At 40.7% G+C, this 20,811-nt stretch overlaps 1 protein-coding gene across 2 annotated transcripts; it reads left to right on the top strand.

The window, feature by feature from the left end:
- Positions 1 to 7,554: 7,554 nt before the first annotated feature.
- On the top strand, positions 7,555 to 20,811 carry LOX (lysyl oxidase). Of its 2 annotated transcripts, XM_058826611.1 has the most exons (7): positions 7,774 to 8,597; positions 8,966 to 9,074; positions 10,375 to 10,512; positions 12,700 to 12,856; positions 15,249 to 15,344; positions 15,497 to 15,612; positions 17,090 to 20,811. In XM_058826611.1, the coding sequence occupies exons 1-7, from the start codon at positions 7,874 to 7,876 to the stop codon at positions 17,094 to 17,096; spliced, it is 1,347 nt and encodes a 448-aa protein (XP_058682594.1). In that variant the 5' UTR covers positions 7,774 to 7,873; the 3' UTR covers positions 17,097 to 20,811. The 2 variants fall into 2 exon arrangements, with proteins under 2 accessions (XP_058682595.1, XP_058682594.1); XM_058826612.1 differs by lacking the exon at positions 17,090 to 20,811 and having other exon boundaries at positions 7,555 to 8,597; positions 15,497 to 15,616.

Below are 20,811 nucleotides of genomic sequence, written 5' to 3'. Positions count from 1 at the left end.
TCTAACTGAATGACTTAATGTTTTACTTCAAAAATTTTCCCCAATCACTGAGAATATCTAAAGTGAAATCTGATAATTATGTGTGGATGAAAACAGGGATTAGATTAGGAATGTATTTCAAAAAGGATCTACTATAAAGCAGAATAGTAAAAGAGTTCATAATATTGGTATGTAAGACAAAATATTATGATGAAATTTAGACCAAAGGGAAAACCACCATGGGTGTTTTATTTTAGTCAGAATCACTGAGTGTCAGCTCTGTTCAATAGCACACACAGCTGCATGAGGGTTTTCACATGTTCTAAATGTCGCATTTGTTCAATGCAGCATTCTGTATTCAAGGCTGCTCTTCACATTGCAGCAATGGCCAAAAGTAATAGACTCAGTGTCCGACTGTGAGCATCACTGAGCTGACACATAGGAAGCTATGATCCCTGTCTTGGGGAAAAAGGGACTTAACAACTGGAAAAAAACAAGAGTAGCAAGGAGGAAAGATAACAGAACCAAGATCCTGTACTTGATAGGATGAGAATCTGAACAACAAACAATTTCTCAATAGGTTTAGTGTTCTCTTCATCTTATAAGAAAGGTAAATAAATAAAGTCAGTTTTTCCCAAGACTTATTCAATTAGATACTGCTTATTTCAATCTTCTTAAAATAGTTTAATTAGTTATGCCTACATAGAAAAATGCTGAGAAGCCAAGAAATGCTCACTAGTCCAGACCATCACTTTAGGCTAATTGGCATCTATCTCTACTGTTGCATGTATGCTGGCTTGTTTCAGGATTGGAAGTATGTCTATTGAACCCCTTCTTTCCAGCAAAGAAAACTGCACCACTCAGAAAACTTTTTCAGGATGCCTTCAATCCCACTGTCTGTGTAATCAATAAAGATATTGAGCATTACTAGTCTAAATATGTACCCTTCACGGACACTCTTTGTTACTGATCACCATTTGGACAAATCCTGTTGGATTTGGATTTTGCCCTTGGTGAAGTCATGCTGGCTGCCTCTAATTAACTCCTCATCACCCCCAAGCCATGACAGATCATCCAGGAAGATGCACCAGATATGTTTATGTAATCCACACAGAAAACCTTTTTCAGACTTTGCACATAAAACTTTCTGAACACAGCTGTCTGACAAGCAAAATAGAACCAATAAGTGTTAATAAGACCTAATTTTTGCTTGCCAACACCATGCTAGGAACCAAGACTGAGTTGTAAATGTGAGGTATTTTAGAAACATCCTGCCCCTGATCAGGTTTCCATTTTGACATCAGTACAGCAAAGCACTGCTGTAGATATTCAGGAGGGATATATGCCTAAACAATACCTTTTCTATAGGAGCTTGCCTAATACAACTCACAAGCTGGAACCTGCCTTTCTTACCAGAAGACCTTTGTCAGGTTCCTGGGTCCTGCTAGAAGCAGATCTCATTTTGCAGAAGGTGGACCACGCAAGTGTTTCTATTCTACTCTCATTTCTTTTTGAATGCAAACTGCAAACTGTATTTCTAATGCCCTTGATGCCTCCAAACATTCTCTCTAATGCAGACGTGAAGGGAGCTTGCTTGTTTTTTACCTTGTACATATTCCCCAGTGAAAACAAAGCAGACAATTAAAATCCTAGACACAGGAGTTCCTCTGCCAGCTCTTCATTTATCATCAACAGTGCCCCACTTTCATGCATTCACATTTGCACTATGAAGGGCAATACTGATCACTGTTTTAATTGAGGCTTGTCAGTATAAGACCATATTTTTTTCTAATGTCAGTTATGAAAATTCACCTTGGGATTTGAAACAGGGATTTTCTCTGAATTTGTCCATCAGGCATTGAAATTCCATGCATTAAGTTATCTGTGATGTCCATTCAGGGATGGTTATGAAGACTAAGATGCTATTTAAAAAAAACATTGCATCCAGGTATTTAGGAGAGTTTTTGATGAGATGCATAGTAAAATCATGTTCCAAAATTTCTGCTGAGAAGTTCCATTCTTACATTACGTTGGGCAGTGTTCTTCTTTGTTTATGATTTACAGGGACTCATCCCCTGCTGAAGATGGAAGGAAAATGACAGATTTGGAAAGCTATCCATTTCTCTCACTTCATACATAACATTTATAATCCCAATCTGGTAAATGTCTCAATTCAAAAGTAATTATTCTCTCAAGCCTTCCTCAGCTTGAATTTAAAAATGTTTTTTTTTACTTTTATACAAAATATGCAGAAGGGAAGACTCATTTTGGAGCAGTGCCACAACAAAGATGTACCTGTGTATACAACTGTTCTGCCAGTTTGTGTTTTTCACAGTAATTTCTCCTCAGTATTCACAAGTTTCAGTAACATTAGATATTTGTGTCTGAGATGGTGGGCATTCCTTTAGCAGGTGCTCAGCTTGTGGAGACAATAGAGGACTGAACTCCCAAAGCAATAAGGTTCTGTTTACCCATCCGCTGTCTAATCTAATCTGAATTTTATTGACCTTCCTAAATGAATCCAACTCTAGTACCTATCACAGGTGTTAATGCACAGAGAGTGGGCTCTTTACTTTGGATTTCTGTTCCTTTGAATGGGTCATCAGACAACATGCAGACCACTGAGTGAATACTACATAGACAATAGATAGGGAAACTTTCATTACAGGTGCTGACATGTAAGAAAAGAAAAACCATTGGTGGATTTTCAAATCTCTGACTGAATTTGCAGTAACTGAATTTGTATATTTGTATATTTATCTATTTATCTCACATTTTAAGAAATCTCACTTTTATAAAAATCTTGGAAGAAAGAAAACAAATAGGAAAGTTAGAGAAATATACAGAGATTGAACACATTATAAATTCAAGAAGTGAAAGCTTTTTGTTTCATATTCATATTCATATTCACTATGCTCTTTTAAAATCTACATTCAATAAAGAAACCATATAACTGCATCCTGTGAAACCACTCTTGTTCAGCTTTAGCAACACATCAATACTCTAGGTTTAAAAAATACTGCTTTTAAAACCTCATTGTAAACCTCAGATTTGACAAAAAAATCCACTGATATCAGAAGGCTTTGTCTTCAGCCCCCACCATGCAAGAAAAGAGCAACAGCTGTCTCAGGTCCTGTAGCTGCTTTTCCTGATCAAGTTGTCAGATCCTGAAGAGACAGACAAGTGAGATTAATTTACTTCATCTGGTGCACATTTTTGCAATTCAACAGTCCTACCCATGGTGTATAAAGCAAAGCAACCACAGATTGGTATTGTAATGCAGATAGATAAAAACAAAGAATTAGATAAGGGACAGGTGGCCTTTTGGCAGTTAATTTTGAATTGAGGACATTAATTGCTAATAAATGATAATGATTTTCTTTTTTCAACAAATTGACAAGTTTATTGAATGAACAAAAATCTATTTGTTCCTCTATAAGTTCAGAGCAGAAAAAAAAAAAAGTCTGTAAGTTTACTTTTGCATTTTACTTATGGCAGTGGAAAGCTGCCTGATTAGAGACTTCAAAATCAGACATACAAAGGGAAGCTAAATTTAACTAGAAGACTAACTTTTATAAAAATAATAACTGTCTTCTCCAAAGACTTCTGATGTCAGAAAAAGTCTATAGCCCTTGTCTCTAATTAAGTTGGTTGTTAAAAAAAAGCTCTTTACAGACCTGAATCTGAAAGTTCTCAGTGTTCTTAGTTTCTAGAAAAGTTCACATACTGTAAAGAATACCTTTATTAGAATATCTTAATCCAAATTATTAAGGGGAATTCATTATAATTAGGAACCTTTTAATTCAATGGATTTACAAGTGACTTCCTAAAGATACATGTATCTTCTGTAAAATACACTTCAGAAAAATCCACAGTGTTCTGGTGTGCAACAAAATTACACAATTTGTAATATTTGAATGCAAAAAATGGCAAGTTATAAAAAGTATTATAAGTAAGATCTATAAAATAGGATAAATTTGAGTAACCTAGTTGCAACTCAGTGTTTATGCAAACAGAAGAATCATAGTAAATTCTTTGTCTATTCAAGCATAAATCATATTAGTACACTGAATATTTCCCAGGTAGAAAAAACTGAAACAAACCACTACTTTTCAAGATTTTTCTTGTAGTTACTCCTCAACAAACAACTCTTCAATCCCAAATGAAAAAAATGTCAGTTTATAAACATACTTAACTCATATTAAGTTTGTCTAGTTTTCTGTTAAGACTTTATAAAATTATTTATATTTCTTGTTTTATGTGAGTGACCCTAGCTAAGCATATCAGTTTATGACTAAACAAGAACACGAATTATCCAACCCATAAATCCAGAGCTGATATTTAAAAAATAATATTAAAAGCAACAAATAATGTGATGAATATAAACTGACATTTAAAATTCCTTCCTCTTTTTTACACTATCATACTTTTTTCATAAACATGTCAAATAGTAAGATTACAGAACCTTAAAATGTGTGTCTTAGGGCATGTATTAAGACATGCCAAATTCAAATAGCTTTGGTTCTGCTTGGGGTGCTTTTGTTGATTTTTGTGGTGAGCAGGTTAATATTTTTCCATCTTCCAGATTCACAACTGAATTAGCAGTTTAGGAGTAGTGTACACATTAAGGTAACTCCAAATGCTACTAATGCCATTGGAGACATTTTTCTGTTTGTAACACCTGAATGAGGACTACTATGACCTTACAATTAAATGTAAATTTAAATATAGGTTACCACCTGATACCAGGTTTTGGGACATTACTGCAGTTACTTACTGACATCTGCTTTAATTAATGTCATTTTTTAGTGAAGGAAGATTTACTTTCTCAATTGATATACACTGTATTTATTTCTGTAGGTGACAGAAATCAAAACCGCAGTGCAACAAGTACCCAGGCATACCAGTCATTCCAGACAAAAAAGAAAAGGGTAAGCAAATGCTTAAATAACTAAATTAACTGTGATCAGTATCAGAACTGGACTTTACAAAGCAGCTGTATCAACCTCATGAGAAAGCTTAATACCAGAGGGCATGACTGTTTTTAAGGCAGTTTTAAAGCAGTTGCAGTACCTGACTTGCTTATGATCTTTTTCAAGTATTGCACAAATTTTCACCTCCACACCTCAGGTCACAGTGCTTTTTGATGGTCTTTTCAGACCCATGATGTAAAAACCTGGCATAATTAGGCAACCTGTGGGGAGAGGAAAGTAGTTAAATGGACACAGGCACCTAATGCTAAGGGAAGGACATGACTCTCTGGGGATGCTAATAATGATTTTCAGGCATTATGAACCCTAAATTAATTAAGAAATGAAACTTGTACTATGGAAAAAAATGGCAAACAGTGTGAATGGCTGATAGATGGGTGAGAATACCAGCCTCAAATATTCTTTCTCCAGTTTCATGAAAAATAGTAACTTAATCAGGCATAAGAAAAAATGGCTCAAATCCCACTGTGTGGAAACATTGTCTAATATCACACATTGGGCAACAACCTGCTGTTTGTAACATTAGTAAGATTTGGAGGAAGATTAAAAAGACAGAAACCTCATTCCTTCAGTGTTGCATTTTCCCTATCTTCAACCTTTCCGTTTTACTCAGCCTTAGTCACTGATTGTTCCAGGCAAACCCTTAAATGGATTTTCAAAGCCATAACGAGAAAGATCGCAGGGGATGAGCAGCCTGCAAATACGATGAATAAGAGAACCCAAACCAAACCACCTCTGCAGCAGACTGCCTAAACTAGCACACATAATCTGCTTGCAGAGAGACACCAGTTACTGTCCTGGCTGTGGGCCAGAAGTCCAGCAGATGCCCCTCAATATCATGGTGCTGGCTAGCAATGGTAACAAGCACCCACTTGGCCATTGAATATGTTCTCGAGTAAGAAGACTTTGCTGTCTTTGGAGCACTGGTGCTTTGAGTGCCCTGTGTTCCTCAGTGCTCTTCAGAATGACCATTTTTGCAGTGAGAGTGGAGCCAGCAAGCCTGCTGTGGCAAGCAGCCGGTGCCAGCACCATTTAGAGCCAGTGACCCCCATCCACGGGGGAACCTTTTGTGTGCAGGGTCACACCACTGATTTCAGGGTGGTGAAAGTACTTTAAAGATGAGCACTGCAACCAAAAATTCTATGGCAGTGTAAATCAGCCTTCACCATCCATCACAGCCACAATGTGGGACCACATTTTGCTGGTTTTCTATTATAAAGTGTGCACCATTTAAAGTAAAATGCAAATAAAACAAAGTACAGCAAATGACAGGAGAACTGTATCAAGAACATCAAAATCCAGTGGCAAATACCCACCTGGCCAGTAGTAACATGTGGACTGTTAACCTGAACTGGGGAAGCTGGCAGCAGTCCCAGGTTGCCTTAAATCTACCTGAGTAAGGAGAAAGAAAACCTCCAGCCCAGGCTGATCCTCATTGACAGGATTCACTTCAATATCCTCGCCACCAAACTTTTGGTGAAGGAGAACTTTTGTGTATTCTTCTCAATTCCTTTGCAAGGATTCATAAGCAAACAGCCTTTGGAAAAATACACCCAAAAGAAGTTTTGGCTGAAATCCATGGACCTTAATTCATTTGCCTTACTGGGTGATTGTACTTATCAAAACACAGCCCTGATGAACTCTTGCAAAAGCAGGAAGGAAGGGAGAGGCTTTCAGGCCGCAGCCTGCTCCTCTACCCCAGCACAGTTTTGGGGAGACACTACCCAAACTAGGTTTATTTGTTCTGGTGATGGGGCTAAGCCTCTCCCATGTGAAATTTCACTTTTCAATGAAAACTTACTCCAGGAGGAGCATCGCCAGTATATTTCTCGTGTGACTCATATGCACAAAACCCAAAAGTCAATAGTCAAGAGTTTATTTGATGGAGGTTTTCTCCTAATTAAGAGGTCATTAAGGGGATCCGACTGTTACTCAGCGCTGAGACGAAGGTCACCAGCAGCTGCTCCAGCCCGGGAGATGTGCAGTCCAGCACATTTTCCAGAAACATGTTTCCTCTCTCGCCAGCGGCCCCTTCCCCCTCCCCGCCACCCCGTTTCTAGTCTCTCCAGCGCTGATGAGCTAATAGCATTTTTCCTTTGCATACTTTGGCGCTGCCCCACGGCATACTCTGGCAGCCTACGTGTGTCTGAGCGCGCCCGCCCGCCCGCCGCAGGCTCGGCACGGCTTGGCGCGGCTCGGGGCGCGGGGGGAGGCAGGGAGGCAGGGCAGGGCAGGGCAGGAGGCCGGCAGGGAGGATGGGCAGGGGGGATGGCAGGGAGGATGGGAGGGAGGATGGGGAGCCCCCGTGGCCGCGCCGGCTCGAGCCGCCCCGTTCCCCCCGAGCCGCCCCCGCTCGGGGCGGGCGGGGGGCGGCCGTGGGGGAACTGTCAGGGCCGCACGTTTCCAGCCGCATTACGTGAACAAATGGCGGGGGTGCAGCCAGCCCAGCCAGCGGGGCTTGTGTAACTTTGCGAGCGTGCCAGCAAGTTTAAAGTCCCTGGTCTCTCCTCCTCCTCCTCCTCCTTCCCTCGCTCCAGACACCAGCGCGGGCCGGAGGACGAAGAGAGGCTGATTGTTTGCTCCGGCTCCCATTCGCATCCCCTCGCCTATAAATACCGGGGAGAAGAAAAGCCGCTCTCGCCGCCTCCCCCGGGCCGGGTTTACTTTCCGAGGGCCCGACCTGCCCGATGGCACCTCCCGGGTGCCGCGGCGCCTGAGACCCCGCTGCCCGCCCGACCCTTCCAGAGGCGCAGCCCGCACCCCCCGGCCTCCCCGCACCGCCCCCTCGCTCCATCCCGAGCAGGAAAGGCGCCCCTCGCTCTCCTCTCGCCCCCCCCTCTCCCCCTCCCCTCCCGGTTTCGCCCGTATCTCTCTACCCGCCGGCGCCCACCAAAGAGGAGAAGATGCGTTTCGCGCCGCCGGGGCTCCTGCTCGCCCAGCTTCACGCGTGCATCTACTGGAGCTGCCTCTGGCCCGCCGGCTGCCAGCAGCAGCCGCCGCGCCGGGATCCCCCGCCGCCCCCCGCCGCCTGGAGGCAGCGGATCCAGTGGGAGAACAACGGGCAGGTGTACAGCCTGCTCAGCCTGGGCTCCCAGTACCAGCCCCCGCGGCGCAGGCAGGCGGCGGAGGCGGCGGGCAGCCCCATCCTGCTGCTGCGGAACAACGGCACGGTGCTGCCGCGGAGAGCCGCCGCCCGCGCCGCCGCGCAGCCCCCGCCCCAGCCCCAGCCCGCCGCCGGCGGCCGGGGGGGCTCCGGCGCTCGGCACTGGTTCCAGGCCGGCTACCAGGCTTCCTCCGGGGGTCGCGCCGCTGCCGCGCAGCGGAGCCCGGCGGCCGCCACCTCTGCGGCCCGGAGCGCCTCCCCGGGGGCGCCGCGACCCAGCGCCGCAGCCAGCCCCGCCGGCGGCACCGGCACCGACGGCAACGGGAGCAGCACCGGGGCCGGCAGCCTGCCGCCCCTGAGCAGCTTCAGGCCCGGCCGGGAAGATGTCATGGTAGGAGACGACCCCTACAACCCCTACAAGTACACGGACGATAACCCCTACTACAACTACTACGACACCTACGAGAGGCCCCGCCAGGGTAGCAGGTACAGACCCGGCTATGGCACCGGCTACTTCCAGTACGGTAAGAGCCCTCCTTTCCGCCCGTCCCGTCCCTCCCCTGCCGGCGGCCCCGGCCCCGCCGCACGGTCCCCTCGCTCCGCTCACGCCGGTCCCGGCGGGATGAGCTGCGGGGGTCGCCCGGCTCTCGGGCTGCGGGCAGCCCAGCCCCCGCCTCTGGGAGAGGGGCGAGCTGCCGATAAGCCCGCCGCGGGGCGTCGTGTTGGCCATGAGGTGTTTGGGACAAGCCTGAGCAAAGGGGAATGCGAGGTTAGCGGAGAGCGGGGGTCCGCAGCAAAACGACGTCTCCTAACGACTGGGATGGTAGCCAAGTATTTGCAAACGTGTCCTGGGTTGATCTTGCTGTTATGTGGTTGGTTTGATGAACTGCAGGTCTCCCTGACTTAGTCCCGGATCCCTATTACATCCAGGCGTCCACATATGTCCAGAGGATGTCCATGTATAACTTGAGATGTGCTGCCGAGGAGAACTGCTTGGCAAGGTAGGCATCGTCCCAGGATTTTGCCCGTTTGCTGTGGGTTGCTGTGCTCCTGTGAACACGGTGAAAAGTGGAGAAGGGTGAGGTTGGAGGGCTCAAGGAAACAAAACACAGCCCTTTGTAACCTTCCAAGTTTGTGGCAGATGGTAGAGCACACACATCAGAAAGCAGTCCTGCCGTAGTAGAGAGACAAGCTGCAGATCTCCTGAAGAACCTACATGCTGTGAGAAGTTGTATTACATGTTTCTATTGTCAGGATCACTTGAACATTTCTGAATGTTATGAAATGGAGGCACCTAGAAAACCACTTCAATCTGTTGATTTTCTTCTCTTTCCTCTACTCCCACAAGATCATATGTTACTTCTTTAAAAAAAAAAAAAAAAAAAAAGGAAAGAAAACCTAAACAACAAAACCCCTATTCTTAACCAGCACAATTTACTGTTGAGATTATAATAAGCTAATTGTTTCTGGGCCTATGCCTTTTACCATCTCCTAAAACTAAAATCCCTCTGAAAAGTGTTTCAAAGTCTCTTAAGGGGTTGAAATAACAGCTTTGTTATGAAGTTAGGTCTTGTCCAGTTGGCAAAGAGAGATTTTTCCTGTTTTGTTTGGAAAGAAATCAACATGGCTGTTTTTAACCATTTTAACATGTTTGATACCTTATCATGCAAAACAGATTTATTTATTTACCAGCATGATTACTTTATGCAGACTGTTTCAGGGTCTTGCTCTTCACTTGCAGAAAAAGAAAACATGACATAAGAAGCAGTATTTTTTTTTTGCTAGCTTCACAGTGAAGACTCATTAAAGTGTTCTTGCTGGCTATTAGTTGATTAAAATATTCCAGTATTTAAAAGGGAATAGATAATAGCTATGCAGAATAGGAAAACACAGCCTGATTCAGATATGTATTATTTTTATTTTTTTTTACAGTGGAATCAAACATCTGTTGTGTGATCTTGCATACACAGGGAGTTATTTAGTAACTAATAAAATTCTGTTTTTTGGTACCACAGTAGTTTTATAGCTCAGCAGTGATCTTCTTCATAGACAGAGTTAGTCAGTGGTCAAACTCCCGTTTATAAAATTAAAAACAGATCTGAATTCTGGTCAGGTCTTGGTCGGACACCAGGAATTTCCACACCATATGGAATTTCTGTGTGAATCTCCAATGCATGAGGCTTATGGGGCCTGAAAAAAATCTCTGCTGTCAGTTACTTCTGATAAAGCATTTTCCAAAGTATTTCTTGCATATATACTTATGGCTTTTTCTTTTGTTTTCTTTGATTTGCATCATTGCAGTTCAGCTTATCGAGCAGATGTTAGAGACTATGACAATCGGGTGCTCCTGAGATTCCCCCAAAGAGTAAAAAATCAAGGAACATCAGATTTCCTGCCCAGCAGACCCCGTTATTCATGGGAGTGGCACAGCTGTCACCAGTGAGTGAAGTGCTCAGTATGGCATCTTCTAATTATGCTTTTCACTAACAAATTGTCACTTATAAGGGGACATTTTCTAAAACTAAAGTGAAGCAGTGAGAAACCATGGGGAAACTTTAGCCTTTTATGATCTGATTAATTTTAATTGTGGTAATTACTTTTTGTATGTAGCAATAATCACTCTATACAGACACATGAAACGAGGATGGATACAAAGCTCATCCATATGTTTGAAATTCTTACAATGTGTAGATTCAATATAAATATAAGTCTAAAATGAGATTTGACAGTAGCACTTTCTCCTTTTATTTTACACGTAGCCCACTTACATTTAAGTGTAATCAGTAAATAAAAGTCCCAACCATGTTAAAATAAATAGAAACCCTAAAATGTACATTTATTAGCATATTTCCTATAATACCACATGATTTTAAACAGTGACCCATACTTCTTGAGCTGAATTTAATGAGCTAGCTCTTCACAATGAACGATCTGATCAGTTTGGAAAAGAAAAGCTATTGAGCTGACTGATCCCATGATCAATAATATATATATGATATTTTGACATAGCAGCATTGCTTTAGGAATAGTATAAGTTGTAACTTTTCAGAAAACTCATACGCAGGTTTGTTCCAATATTTGCTACATCTCAGCAGGGGAATTTATAAAATATTAGAACTAATTACTCAGAATACTTATTTCCACCTTACTTAAAGTCCCACTCTGCTCCTATAGGCACATAAAGGATAACTTAAAATGGCATGCAGTGTGGGCTTGATGTGAAGGCCTCTGAGCCAATGGACTATTTCTCTCAAGGTTCAGAAACTTTAGGCATTGAATGAAAAATCAGTATCATTAGAACAATTTCTTTCAAAAAAATACTCATCAGTTTATAAATCTTGTAAGCATCAAAAAGCTAAAGCTAAATCAAACTTAACAAAAAAGCCTCCACAAATGCTTTAGCTAACCTGTATCCCTGAACAAAATCTTCAGCAAAAGCAAAAATCCCCCAACCTTGTGCTTACAAACTTGATAAATAAGTGGATGAAATGGGTAGGGAGCAGTAGCAGTTTTCCATTTGAGAAAACACAGTTTCCTGCTGTGCCATGATAGCCCAGCTATCACTGTCCAGATGCAAAGTGTCTCTGATATTGATTCAGTTCTTGGATAGAAAAGGCATTGCTTACAAAAAAATGCATCTCTTGTGATCATTTCCATAACAGTGAAGAAAATTCATTTGGAAATTAACTCTAACTGCCAATTACTTTGGCTAGCCATCAGACCTCAGTGTTAGTCATCATCATCTGTGGATCAGTTTCAATGTTCTGCATGGGTCTGCTTGTGAGGCTCCCATGCTGCTTTGTTTTACCAATACACTTGAATTTTGTTTAATTAGGCCTTTTTTATATACCTCTTGAGCTGAAAGCATTCAAAAGTAACTGCAGCCAAATGCTGCAGAGACACAGTGCAGGTAGAAGACAAGTTTATTTTCCCACACATTTGGAAAAAGTGGAATTACAAGAATATAAGGTGTTAAAACTCCACAGTAAGAGCTAGAAGTCACTTTATGTGAAAGCAAGAAAAAGGCATCACTTTGCCCAAATCAAAAGCAAATACACTTCTGAAGTAGAGACAGCATTAAGTATAGACTTAAAAATAGTAAAAATAGTAAAAATAGTAAAAATAGTTGATACTGAATGAAATCTGCACTGCCAGTACACAGAAGCTGATTTCTTTATGCAGATTTTGTCTTCACCAGTGTTATGAATGTGTTACATTGTCTGTGGGCCATGGAAATACGAAACCAAATTGTTGGTTTCAAGTAGCAAACTTCCATGGAAATTATAGTATGTAAGTATGTAAGGTCAGCATTCCTAGCAAAACTCTGGTTAAAGGTACATGACCTACTTAATACTTGCTATTGTTATTGAAAAAGAGGTGAAACAGAAAATTTTAGAAAAACAGTGCTGCTATGGAATCTTTCCCATAACCAATTAAAACCTTTTATATATATATATATATATATGTGTATAAATATATATATATACGAAAGTTTACTAACACACAAGTTTTGAGTAGTAAATAAAATTTGTCCAGAGTTAACAGGATGTAGATTAAGTAGGAATATATGAAAATGTTATTGATAAGCTCTAATCCACCTCTAATAATGTATCTATGGTTTAACAGACATTATCACAGCATGGATGAATTCAGCCACTATGACTTGTTGGATGCAAGCTCACATAGAAAAGTTGCTGAAGGACACAAAGCAAGTTTCTGTCTTGAAGATACTTCCTGTGATTATGGATATTACAGGCGGTATGCATGTACAGCACACACACAGGTAGGAGCTGTGTTGGAGACAACCAAGTGTCTTTGCCTTCCCTCGTTTGTAGTTGGATAACTCTTCTGCCAGTCACTTGATGCCCGAAATGAGCTGATGCCCTAACTAGCTTCTGAAATTCCCCATTATAGAGACCAGGTACTAACCTGGAGACTGATAATTCACCTGTGGGTTTCTTATTAAAGGGCAGTGACATTCACTAGTGTAGTAACACTGGTAACTGAACTATATTGAAGCACACCACAAATTCTTGTGGCAGTAGAGCTGGTCAAGCTTGCTAAGGGGCACTCAAGATATCCCGAAAATAAGCTGTTCCCAGTGTTCATCCCCCCAACCTGATGTCCTTGGCTGGTGCCAGGGTTCATAGCTGGTATTCTCGCCCTTGCGGAGTCTGAAGCTGTAAGGTGCTGGATTCCATTAACGCCTGCTGGTGCTGGCTGGCAGTCTGGCACAGAAATCTCAGTTTTGTTCTGTGCCTGTACAGCAGGAGGCTATTGAAGGGAGTGGCAGCTGTGTGATGTTATGATGGGTCATGTACAAACGTAAAGCCAGGTGCCAGGGCTGATGAGGGGAACATGGAAAATGGAACATGCCATTATGATAGACAAATCCATGCAAGACTTCTACCTTGAGCATTGCATCACCACATCTCAGAACTGCTGAAGGACAGCTTAAAAAATCCTAACCAGCCAACTCCAGCAGAACAAGGTTGATCAGCAGTGTAGTATGGCTAAGAGATTTCATAGACTATTCCACTTGGGAAACCAGAAGAGGAAAACTTGACTGGTTGTGAATTGAAAGAGGAAGTTATTGATATTTACTGACAATTGTTGATGTTTCTGACAATATATGAACTTAAGACCTGTCAGGCAACAGCTTTAAAACAGAGGAATGCTCTTTGGACACATGAATGAAGTATTAAATTCCGTGACATTGGATGTTGCAGAGATCAAAAATCTCCATGGGCTCAAGAAGAATTTACACAAAGTAATGGATGTTATTAAACACAAAAATCTGATTACCCCATGCCTTAAATACAGTGAAATGCCTGGTGGAAGGAATTTGCCTGACATTACACATCCCATTGCTTATGTTCTGATCTTGTTAAGCATCTGCTGCTGACCACTGTCAGAAACGTGACACTGAGCTTTGATGGATCTGTGGTTTAACTCAGTGTGGCCATATGTACACATAAACTTGTATCCCTTATTCTGCAGTTTCTAATCTAGAAGGTAGTTATTCTGTCACAGAGAAATGACAGCTATGTTTCTCTGGCTGACGTGTCCACATTTGGATTTTAACTATAATGAATGATCTGCAATACATAGAGGCTTTGAAGAGGTTTTATAAATACCTTTTCTACTTCTGTAGACTATGACATCTAACTAAGCAACATCCATATTTTACAGCTGGAGTATTTGTGTCACTAGAATCACGGCTGTGTCAGCATTTCCACTGGAAGCCCATATTTCAGGGGTTTGTAATTGGACTGTAAAACTTTGCTCCAGCCTCAGACTTGGCACAAACATGCAAGAGTCTGAGCTGATCACCAGCTGGGTCAAGAGGGAATTCCTGCAGGACTTGGGTTTTCTGCACTCTGTGTGTTTCCAGAATAGATCAGCTCTGCCTAGAGCAATCTGTATAGGCCACACCTAAAGACACTAGATTTGAATCCCAGATACATTCATATGTGGGGATTCTTACTAATACTCCTAACAACAAAGAATTTTTCAGAAAGATGCATTGGGAATAAAGGATACATTTTCAGTTCCCTCAGATTTTTGTGTCACTATTTGCCTGGAGAGACACTATTTGCATGCAAAGCTCAGTGTGAAAATGGCTCTTAACCCTACTATTCAAAGATGGCACTTGGGCAGAGTACATCCATAGCAAAAAATTGTGTCATTCCTAAGGGTAGAGAGAGGTTCCAACATGGTGATCAAGTCTGACTGTACTCATGACCTCAGAAGATACTCACTTGACATTTATAGATGCTTACCTCCAGTCTCTGGTCAATTTTTATTGTATTTTGATCTTATGTAAAGAACGGGAAACAATAACATCAACAGTTTTTACGTAAAAGTAGTACTGTAACAAGTGATGGTAAGAAAATGCAGATATGTCACAGATGAACAACTGTCAACATTACGGGTGTTTTTTTAATCCATTAATAATAAAGGACTGTCTGTAATCATGGTACATTGGACATAGGTGTTCTAGTTTAGATACACAAATAAAATGGCAACTAAAAATAAGACTTGTTTTCTAAGATAATTTTCTAAGTGAGCTGTGATAGTTAAGTGAACTTCAGTCTGAGTGTCCCTAATGTCTAGAATGCCACTGTTTCTAAAGATTAATGTTTTTTTACATCCATCTTAACTTCATTTTTAAGGGTCTGAGCCCTGGCTGCTACGACACTTACAATGCTGACATAGATTGCCAGTGGATTGATATTACTGATGTAAAACCTGGAAATTATATTCTGAAGGTAAGTGTATTGGGAATGGGGAGCTTTGGGGTTTTTTGGGAGGTTTTTCTTTTTTTCTATTTAAAGAAGCAAATAATTTGCACACATCCTTTGGCATCTAATTTACCAGCTGAAACATGGCAGTAGACAGTGCTTTGCTTTCTCCCCTCCAGGTGAGTGTAAACCCCAGCTACCTGGTGCCTGAATCTGATTACTCCAACAACATTGTCCGCTGCGACATCCGCTACACGGGCCACCACGCCTACGCCTCCGGCTGCACAATTTCACCGTAAGTGCCTCCCCACTGCTGGGTTTTCTGTCACTGTGCCCCACTGTTGGTCTTTTGTTTCGTGGGTTTTGGGAATTTTTATATTTCTGGGAATTTTGCTCTTGCACTTGTGCTGTTGCGTATGTAACACTTTTCAGAACTGCTGCTCCTGTCTGGTCTGCTAGGTAACGACCTCTGGCTCACACACCTTCTTTGTACTTGCACTGGGACCTTTCTAGGATCATTCAGTACCCTTTTACAGCACCCACACACAACTGAGCAGCAATAGTGCTCATTAAGACATTCTGAAAAAATCCCACATACCTATGTTACTTTGCTGCTGCTGCTTACACAGCAGCCACCCTCCCTGAATCAGTTCTTTCACACACCCTCCATTTACAGTTTTGCTCTTTAAAAGTTTAAGCAATGCCAAGATTATGCCTTTTTTACATTTTTTTTCCTCCAAAAAGGCAAAGTTGTTTAATTAATGTCCTCCTGGTAGGTCTACTGTACCTTAGTATCTGTGAAACACAAAAAGATAAACAGAGAAAGCAGTGTTCTGTAACACAGAGGTAAGCAGTTCACAGAACACAGTTAGTTGCTCATATGAAATATTTATCAAGAGACTTCATTTGGATTGTATAAGGAGTGAGTATTAACATTGTATAGATGTTCATACGAAACAAATCCCAGAGCAGTAGATGGAAAGTAAAACAGATGACCAGTGTAGTGTTTTACAACAGTACCAGTGAAGCAAATAGACTGAATTAATGCAACTTGCTTAATTAGCCTGTAAAATATGCATTCCTCGTTGAATGAATTCCTATCCATTCCTTTGCATTAGGAAATCAGTAGTAAAATAAGGCAAACCTATGTTTCATGCTTTTAACTTCTAGTCTCCCCATCCTACCTCTGAAAGTGTTACTGAGTACATAGAATAATAGAATGGCTAAGGTTTGAAAAAGACCTATTAGATCATGAAGTCCGGCCATCAACCTCGGATCACCACCAGGCTCACCATTAAACCATGTTCTCCAGTGCCACATTCATACAGCTTCTGAATGCTTTCAGGGATAGCGACCCCACCACTTCCCTGGGCTTTCTGCTCTAATGCTTTATAACCCTTTATGTGAAAAAGTTTCCACTGATATCCCATCTAAACAACCCCTTGAGGCCATTTCCTCCCATCCCGTCTCACTGGTTACATGGGAGAAGATACGTAAAACTACACCCCACCATGGCCTCCTCTCGGGCAGTTGTAGAGAGTGATGAGATCTCCCCCCAGCCTCCTCTTCCCCAGGCAAACACCCCATAGATATCTGTGTATATATGTACACCATACTTTATATCTCTCTCAGGTACATGTTAGTGCAGGGCTAGGGAAAAAAGTCTGTTACTGGTGTCTGACCTGTGCTTTCAAGCTGACAAGTAGGTGTTTAGTTCCTCTTTCTGTGCGTGCCTGCTCACCTGCATAAAATTATTTCTCCTCTTTCAACAGATACTGAGAAAGATGCAAGAAATGGATGAGATGGTGCCAAATGTTTGGAACTGAAGTATCATTATACAAATTTTACTAGGATGCAAACACTATAGAAACAAAACTACAGAACATACGCAGATAGATACACACACCTTATGTGACTTTGAAGCATTTCTGCTGCTTCTCAACCAAAACTTAACTGGATTTTAAGAATCTAAATTGGCATTACTTGTATTGCTATTGAAACGTGTAAAACTGGTGCTTAATGTAGAGATATTTTAAATTTTGATAATCTAACTCATTCATAAAAACATGGGACCATTTCTTAGCTCCTTCAGATTTGGAGTTTATGTGGTAACAGACTTCAGTGGGAATTTTACTGGTGAATGAGTTAAACATATTTTAAAAAGCAGAAAAAAATGTACACAAAAGGAATTGAATAAAAACTGAAGAGAAACTAGTAATGTCAGCTATCTCAGAAAATACCATAATGAAAAACAGATTAAGACTAATGATACAGTACCACTAAAAATTCTTGCTACGATACATTGATATGAAAGAGAGAAGTATGTTCAGTTTTCAAGGAATATTAACATATAGCAGAGAAATACATATATATTATATATATCAGTTATACCCCTGCAAGAAAAGTTATGTTTACATTTTTAATACATTAGAAGAGTTTCCATTTTCTAAAATGAAAAACAGATGGGGTTTTGAAATACACCTTTCATCTGTGAAAATTAATGAAAAAGCTTACCCACCTTTATATGTTCAAGAAACTTTTCAAGGTGGTACTCTTAAAAAAACTTCCGCAAACTAAATATGGATAAAAAATACCTATCAAGAAATGGGCTCTTGAAGATGATGAAGAGTCCCTGATGTGGTCATCTGTGAAAAACATCCAACTTGAACAGATTAACCATCAAAATAATACAGGCAATTAACTCAGGTGGCACCACAAACAGAAGTAGGTCAGAAACTCTTAGAAAGTATTTTTAGTGTGAAGAAAGCCTACTACCTGCTTCCCCCTTAAGTACTGTAGTTGACTTTAAAATGTATATCTCAGTATTCAAAATAACAAAGTTGAAAATATACTATATAGAGAGGAAGAGCAAAAGTCAGTGTATTTACATCCTACTTTAGGCTGTTCAGGAACCAAGTGCAACATTGTTAAGGGGAAAAACTTCCAGCTGAAATTAATGTTTTTGCTGAACTGCTTAACTGGTGCTGGGTATACTACTCCTCCCATCCCCAAATTATTTTGCTTTTGCAGTGCACCCTGCTGTAAGCTACAGTAGCTGTGATTTTTGTTTTAAACTGTGAAATGACATATCACAAGGGGATCTGGCGGTTTTTTTCAGATTTCTGATCATGTAAAATGAAGAATCTACTTTTGGAACAATGGGACCTAGAAATATTGATTGGTATTCATTAAATTTGATCCGCAGTTCGAAACACCTAATGAAATACTGGAAGCTCAATAAATTAAAAAATAAAAAGGAAAAAAATGTGCTATTCAATAGTTAAAAACAAAAAAAATCTGAGGAGTATGGAGAGGTTTTATTGTCACTATTGAGAATACTTCGGGCAGTATTTGGAAATATTTTACGCATTAGAACCCTATGGATTTAATTTGGAAGTTTGATGAATTACCATAATATCCTTTAAGGATCAGCTGTTCTTTAGTACATTTATTTATTTCCACCCTAATCATAACTTGGTTACAAATTTGCACAAGTAGAACTTAAAAAGAACCTGAGAACCAGCAACCTGGTGATTACTACCCACCAGTGGGAGAGGGTGAGGAGTAATGTAATTTATACATGCAGGTCCCTTTCTGTTTGCTGTGAGATCCATTTTAGCAATCTGTAACCAGTATGGGCAATGAACAGAAGCAAAATTCGGAAACTTGATTTATGAGAAAACCATTTGTTACCTATGTCTACAAAAATGAGGGCCTGTTTAAAGTCCAGGCTTCTGAAATCTCAGCCCAAAGAGTTTTTAAGTTTAAGAGGTGTTAAGGGATGCAAGCGCATTCACCTTTCTACAGACTTAGGTTAAAACTGGGGTCAAAGTGCTGAGAGCAGCTCTGGCAATGGACACAAAAGCTACTGAATGGCAGCCAGGGTGTGGGCATGGGCTGCTTCCTGGGAAGAGGTGGTGTGCTCGTACCTCATTGTGCCTGATGCTGGATGTGGGATATGAGAGCACTAACTGGAGGCGGAGCAGCCGCAGGAAGGGGGGTACCCCTTGCTCATGACACACTCACCTGCTCACACGTCTGTGCCCAAACCACGTGCAGAACTCCACTGAAGTCAGCAAGGAGCCAGAGGGCCTTGAGCACCTGTGTAGATGGAACAAGTGGGAATGGCCTCATTTGGAAAGGTGTTGAATGCTGTAACTTTGAATATTGGGGATATTGGAGCTACAAAGATGTAGCTTTTTTTTTCCGTAGCAAAATATTTTATTTGTTTTGAAATGTGTGTTAAGCAACATGACATTGATGTACAATAGCACAAAAATTGCCTAAGACATGAACAGAAAAACAAGGGATTTTAGGATTAAAAAAAATTAAGGAATGTGACTTTAACCCTGTCTAACTATAGTAAATCACAAAGCAGTAGAAGTAGAAGAGTTTATTATATAGCATGTGTAGAAGTAGTTTTAAATAGGGGAGCGCCAACCAGTATTTTCAGTATCTTGGCTCTGCAGATTTGACACCTTACTTTTTGCATACTGGAATATGTTTTCGGGATTATGTGCATTTTTGTTCAAAAACATTTTTAAAAACTGTTTTGGTAAAAGCTTTTATTTTAAAAGCAAGTTATATTTGGATTCCATTTTACCAGACACTGGGCTTATTCCCTCGTCTTTGAAAAGCATATTGACATTGGCCTCAGTGGGAGCAAAACCAGATTTGAATTTTCTGAGATTTCTACTATGAATTTGCTGTCTTGCAGTCTCAAATTTCTTCTGAAAATCCAGAATGTATAAATGTGTGTGAAACAATAACCTCCCACATTAAAAATCTTTACTTAAGAATTGCACATAAGGAACATTATGTACATCAGGCTCATCAGAGGAAGGGTTTGTTATATATTTTTTTTAATCCTGAAATACATTTGATATTTGCGTATTTCTAGACAAAAGTGTAACAAAAAAGACAGACTGGTCACCAATGGAACCAAAATATTGTGTAGATGACATTTTTGTGTTAGGAAAAGTCTACTTGTTTTTTCTCTGCTCCAGAATGAATGCACATATCAAATGTACCTTCCTATTGTCATTCATGCATTGTTTGCAGTGTGCTCATTCAAAACCAGCAGGGTGGTTTTCATAAATGAGACATTGAAAGGTGGTTTATCCTGTGTCTCACATTTATGCCAAAAAGGCATTTTAATTTTCTCCAAATCCTGAAAGGTGCTGAAAGATTTTAACTTGAATTAAAACCAAAGAGTATGTAATTGGGAGGTTTTTATTATGCAACGAAGTGCTACAGATACAGTGAAATGCCACTTGTTTTTGCAACTTTCTTGAAGACTTCATTATTTCCTTCACTTTTCTTGAAACAGTCTTAATTTCAGTAACTTTGCATCTTTATCTGAAGAGCTCTAATTTATAATATTCAGGCACTAGCTTTGTATTCTTCATTGCACTTTCATATTCTTGTGTTACATGCCCGTATTATGGTTGCAAGTTTATGTGAAAATGACTTGAATAAAATGTTTCAAGCGTTC

The sequence above is a fragment of the Poecile atricapillus genome, chromosome Z (genome assembly GCF_030490865.1).
Source record: "Poecile atricapillus isolate bPoeAtr1 chromosome Z, bPoeAtr1.hap1, whole genome shotgun sequence".
Classification (NCBI taxonomy): domain Eukaryota; kingdom Metazoa; phylum Chordata; class Aves; order Passeriformes; family Paridae; genus Poecile; species Poecile atricapillus.
The sequence above is the reverse complement of the archived record's forward strand: the minus strand, read 5'-3'. Positions and strand labels throughout refer to the sequence as shown.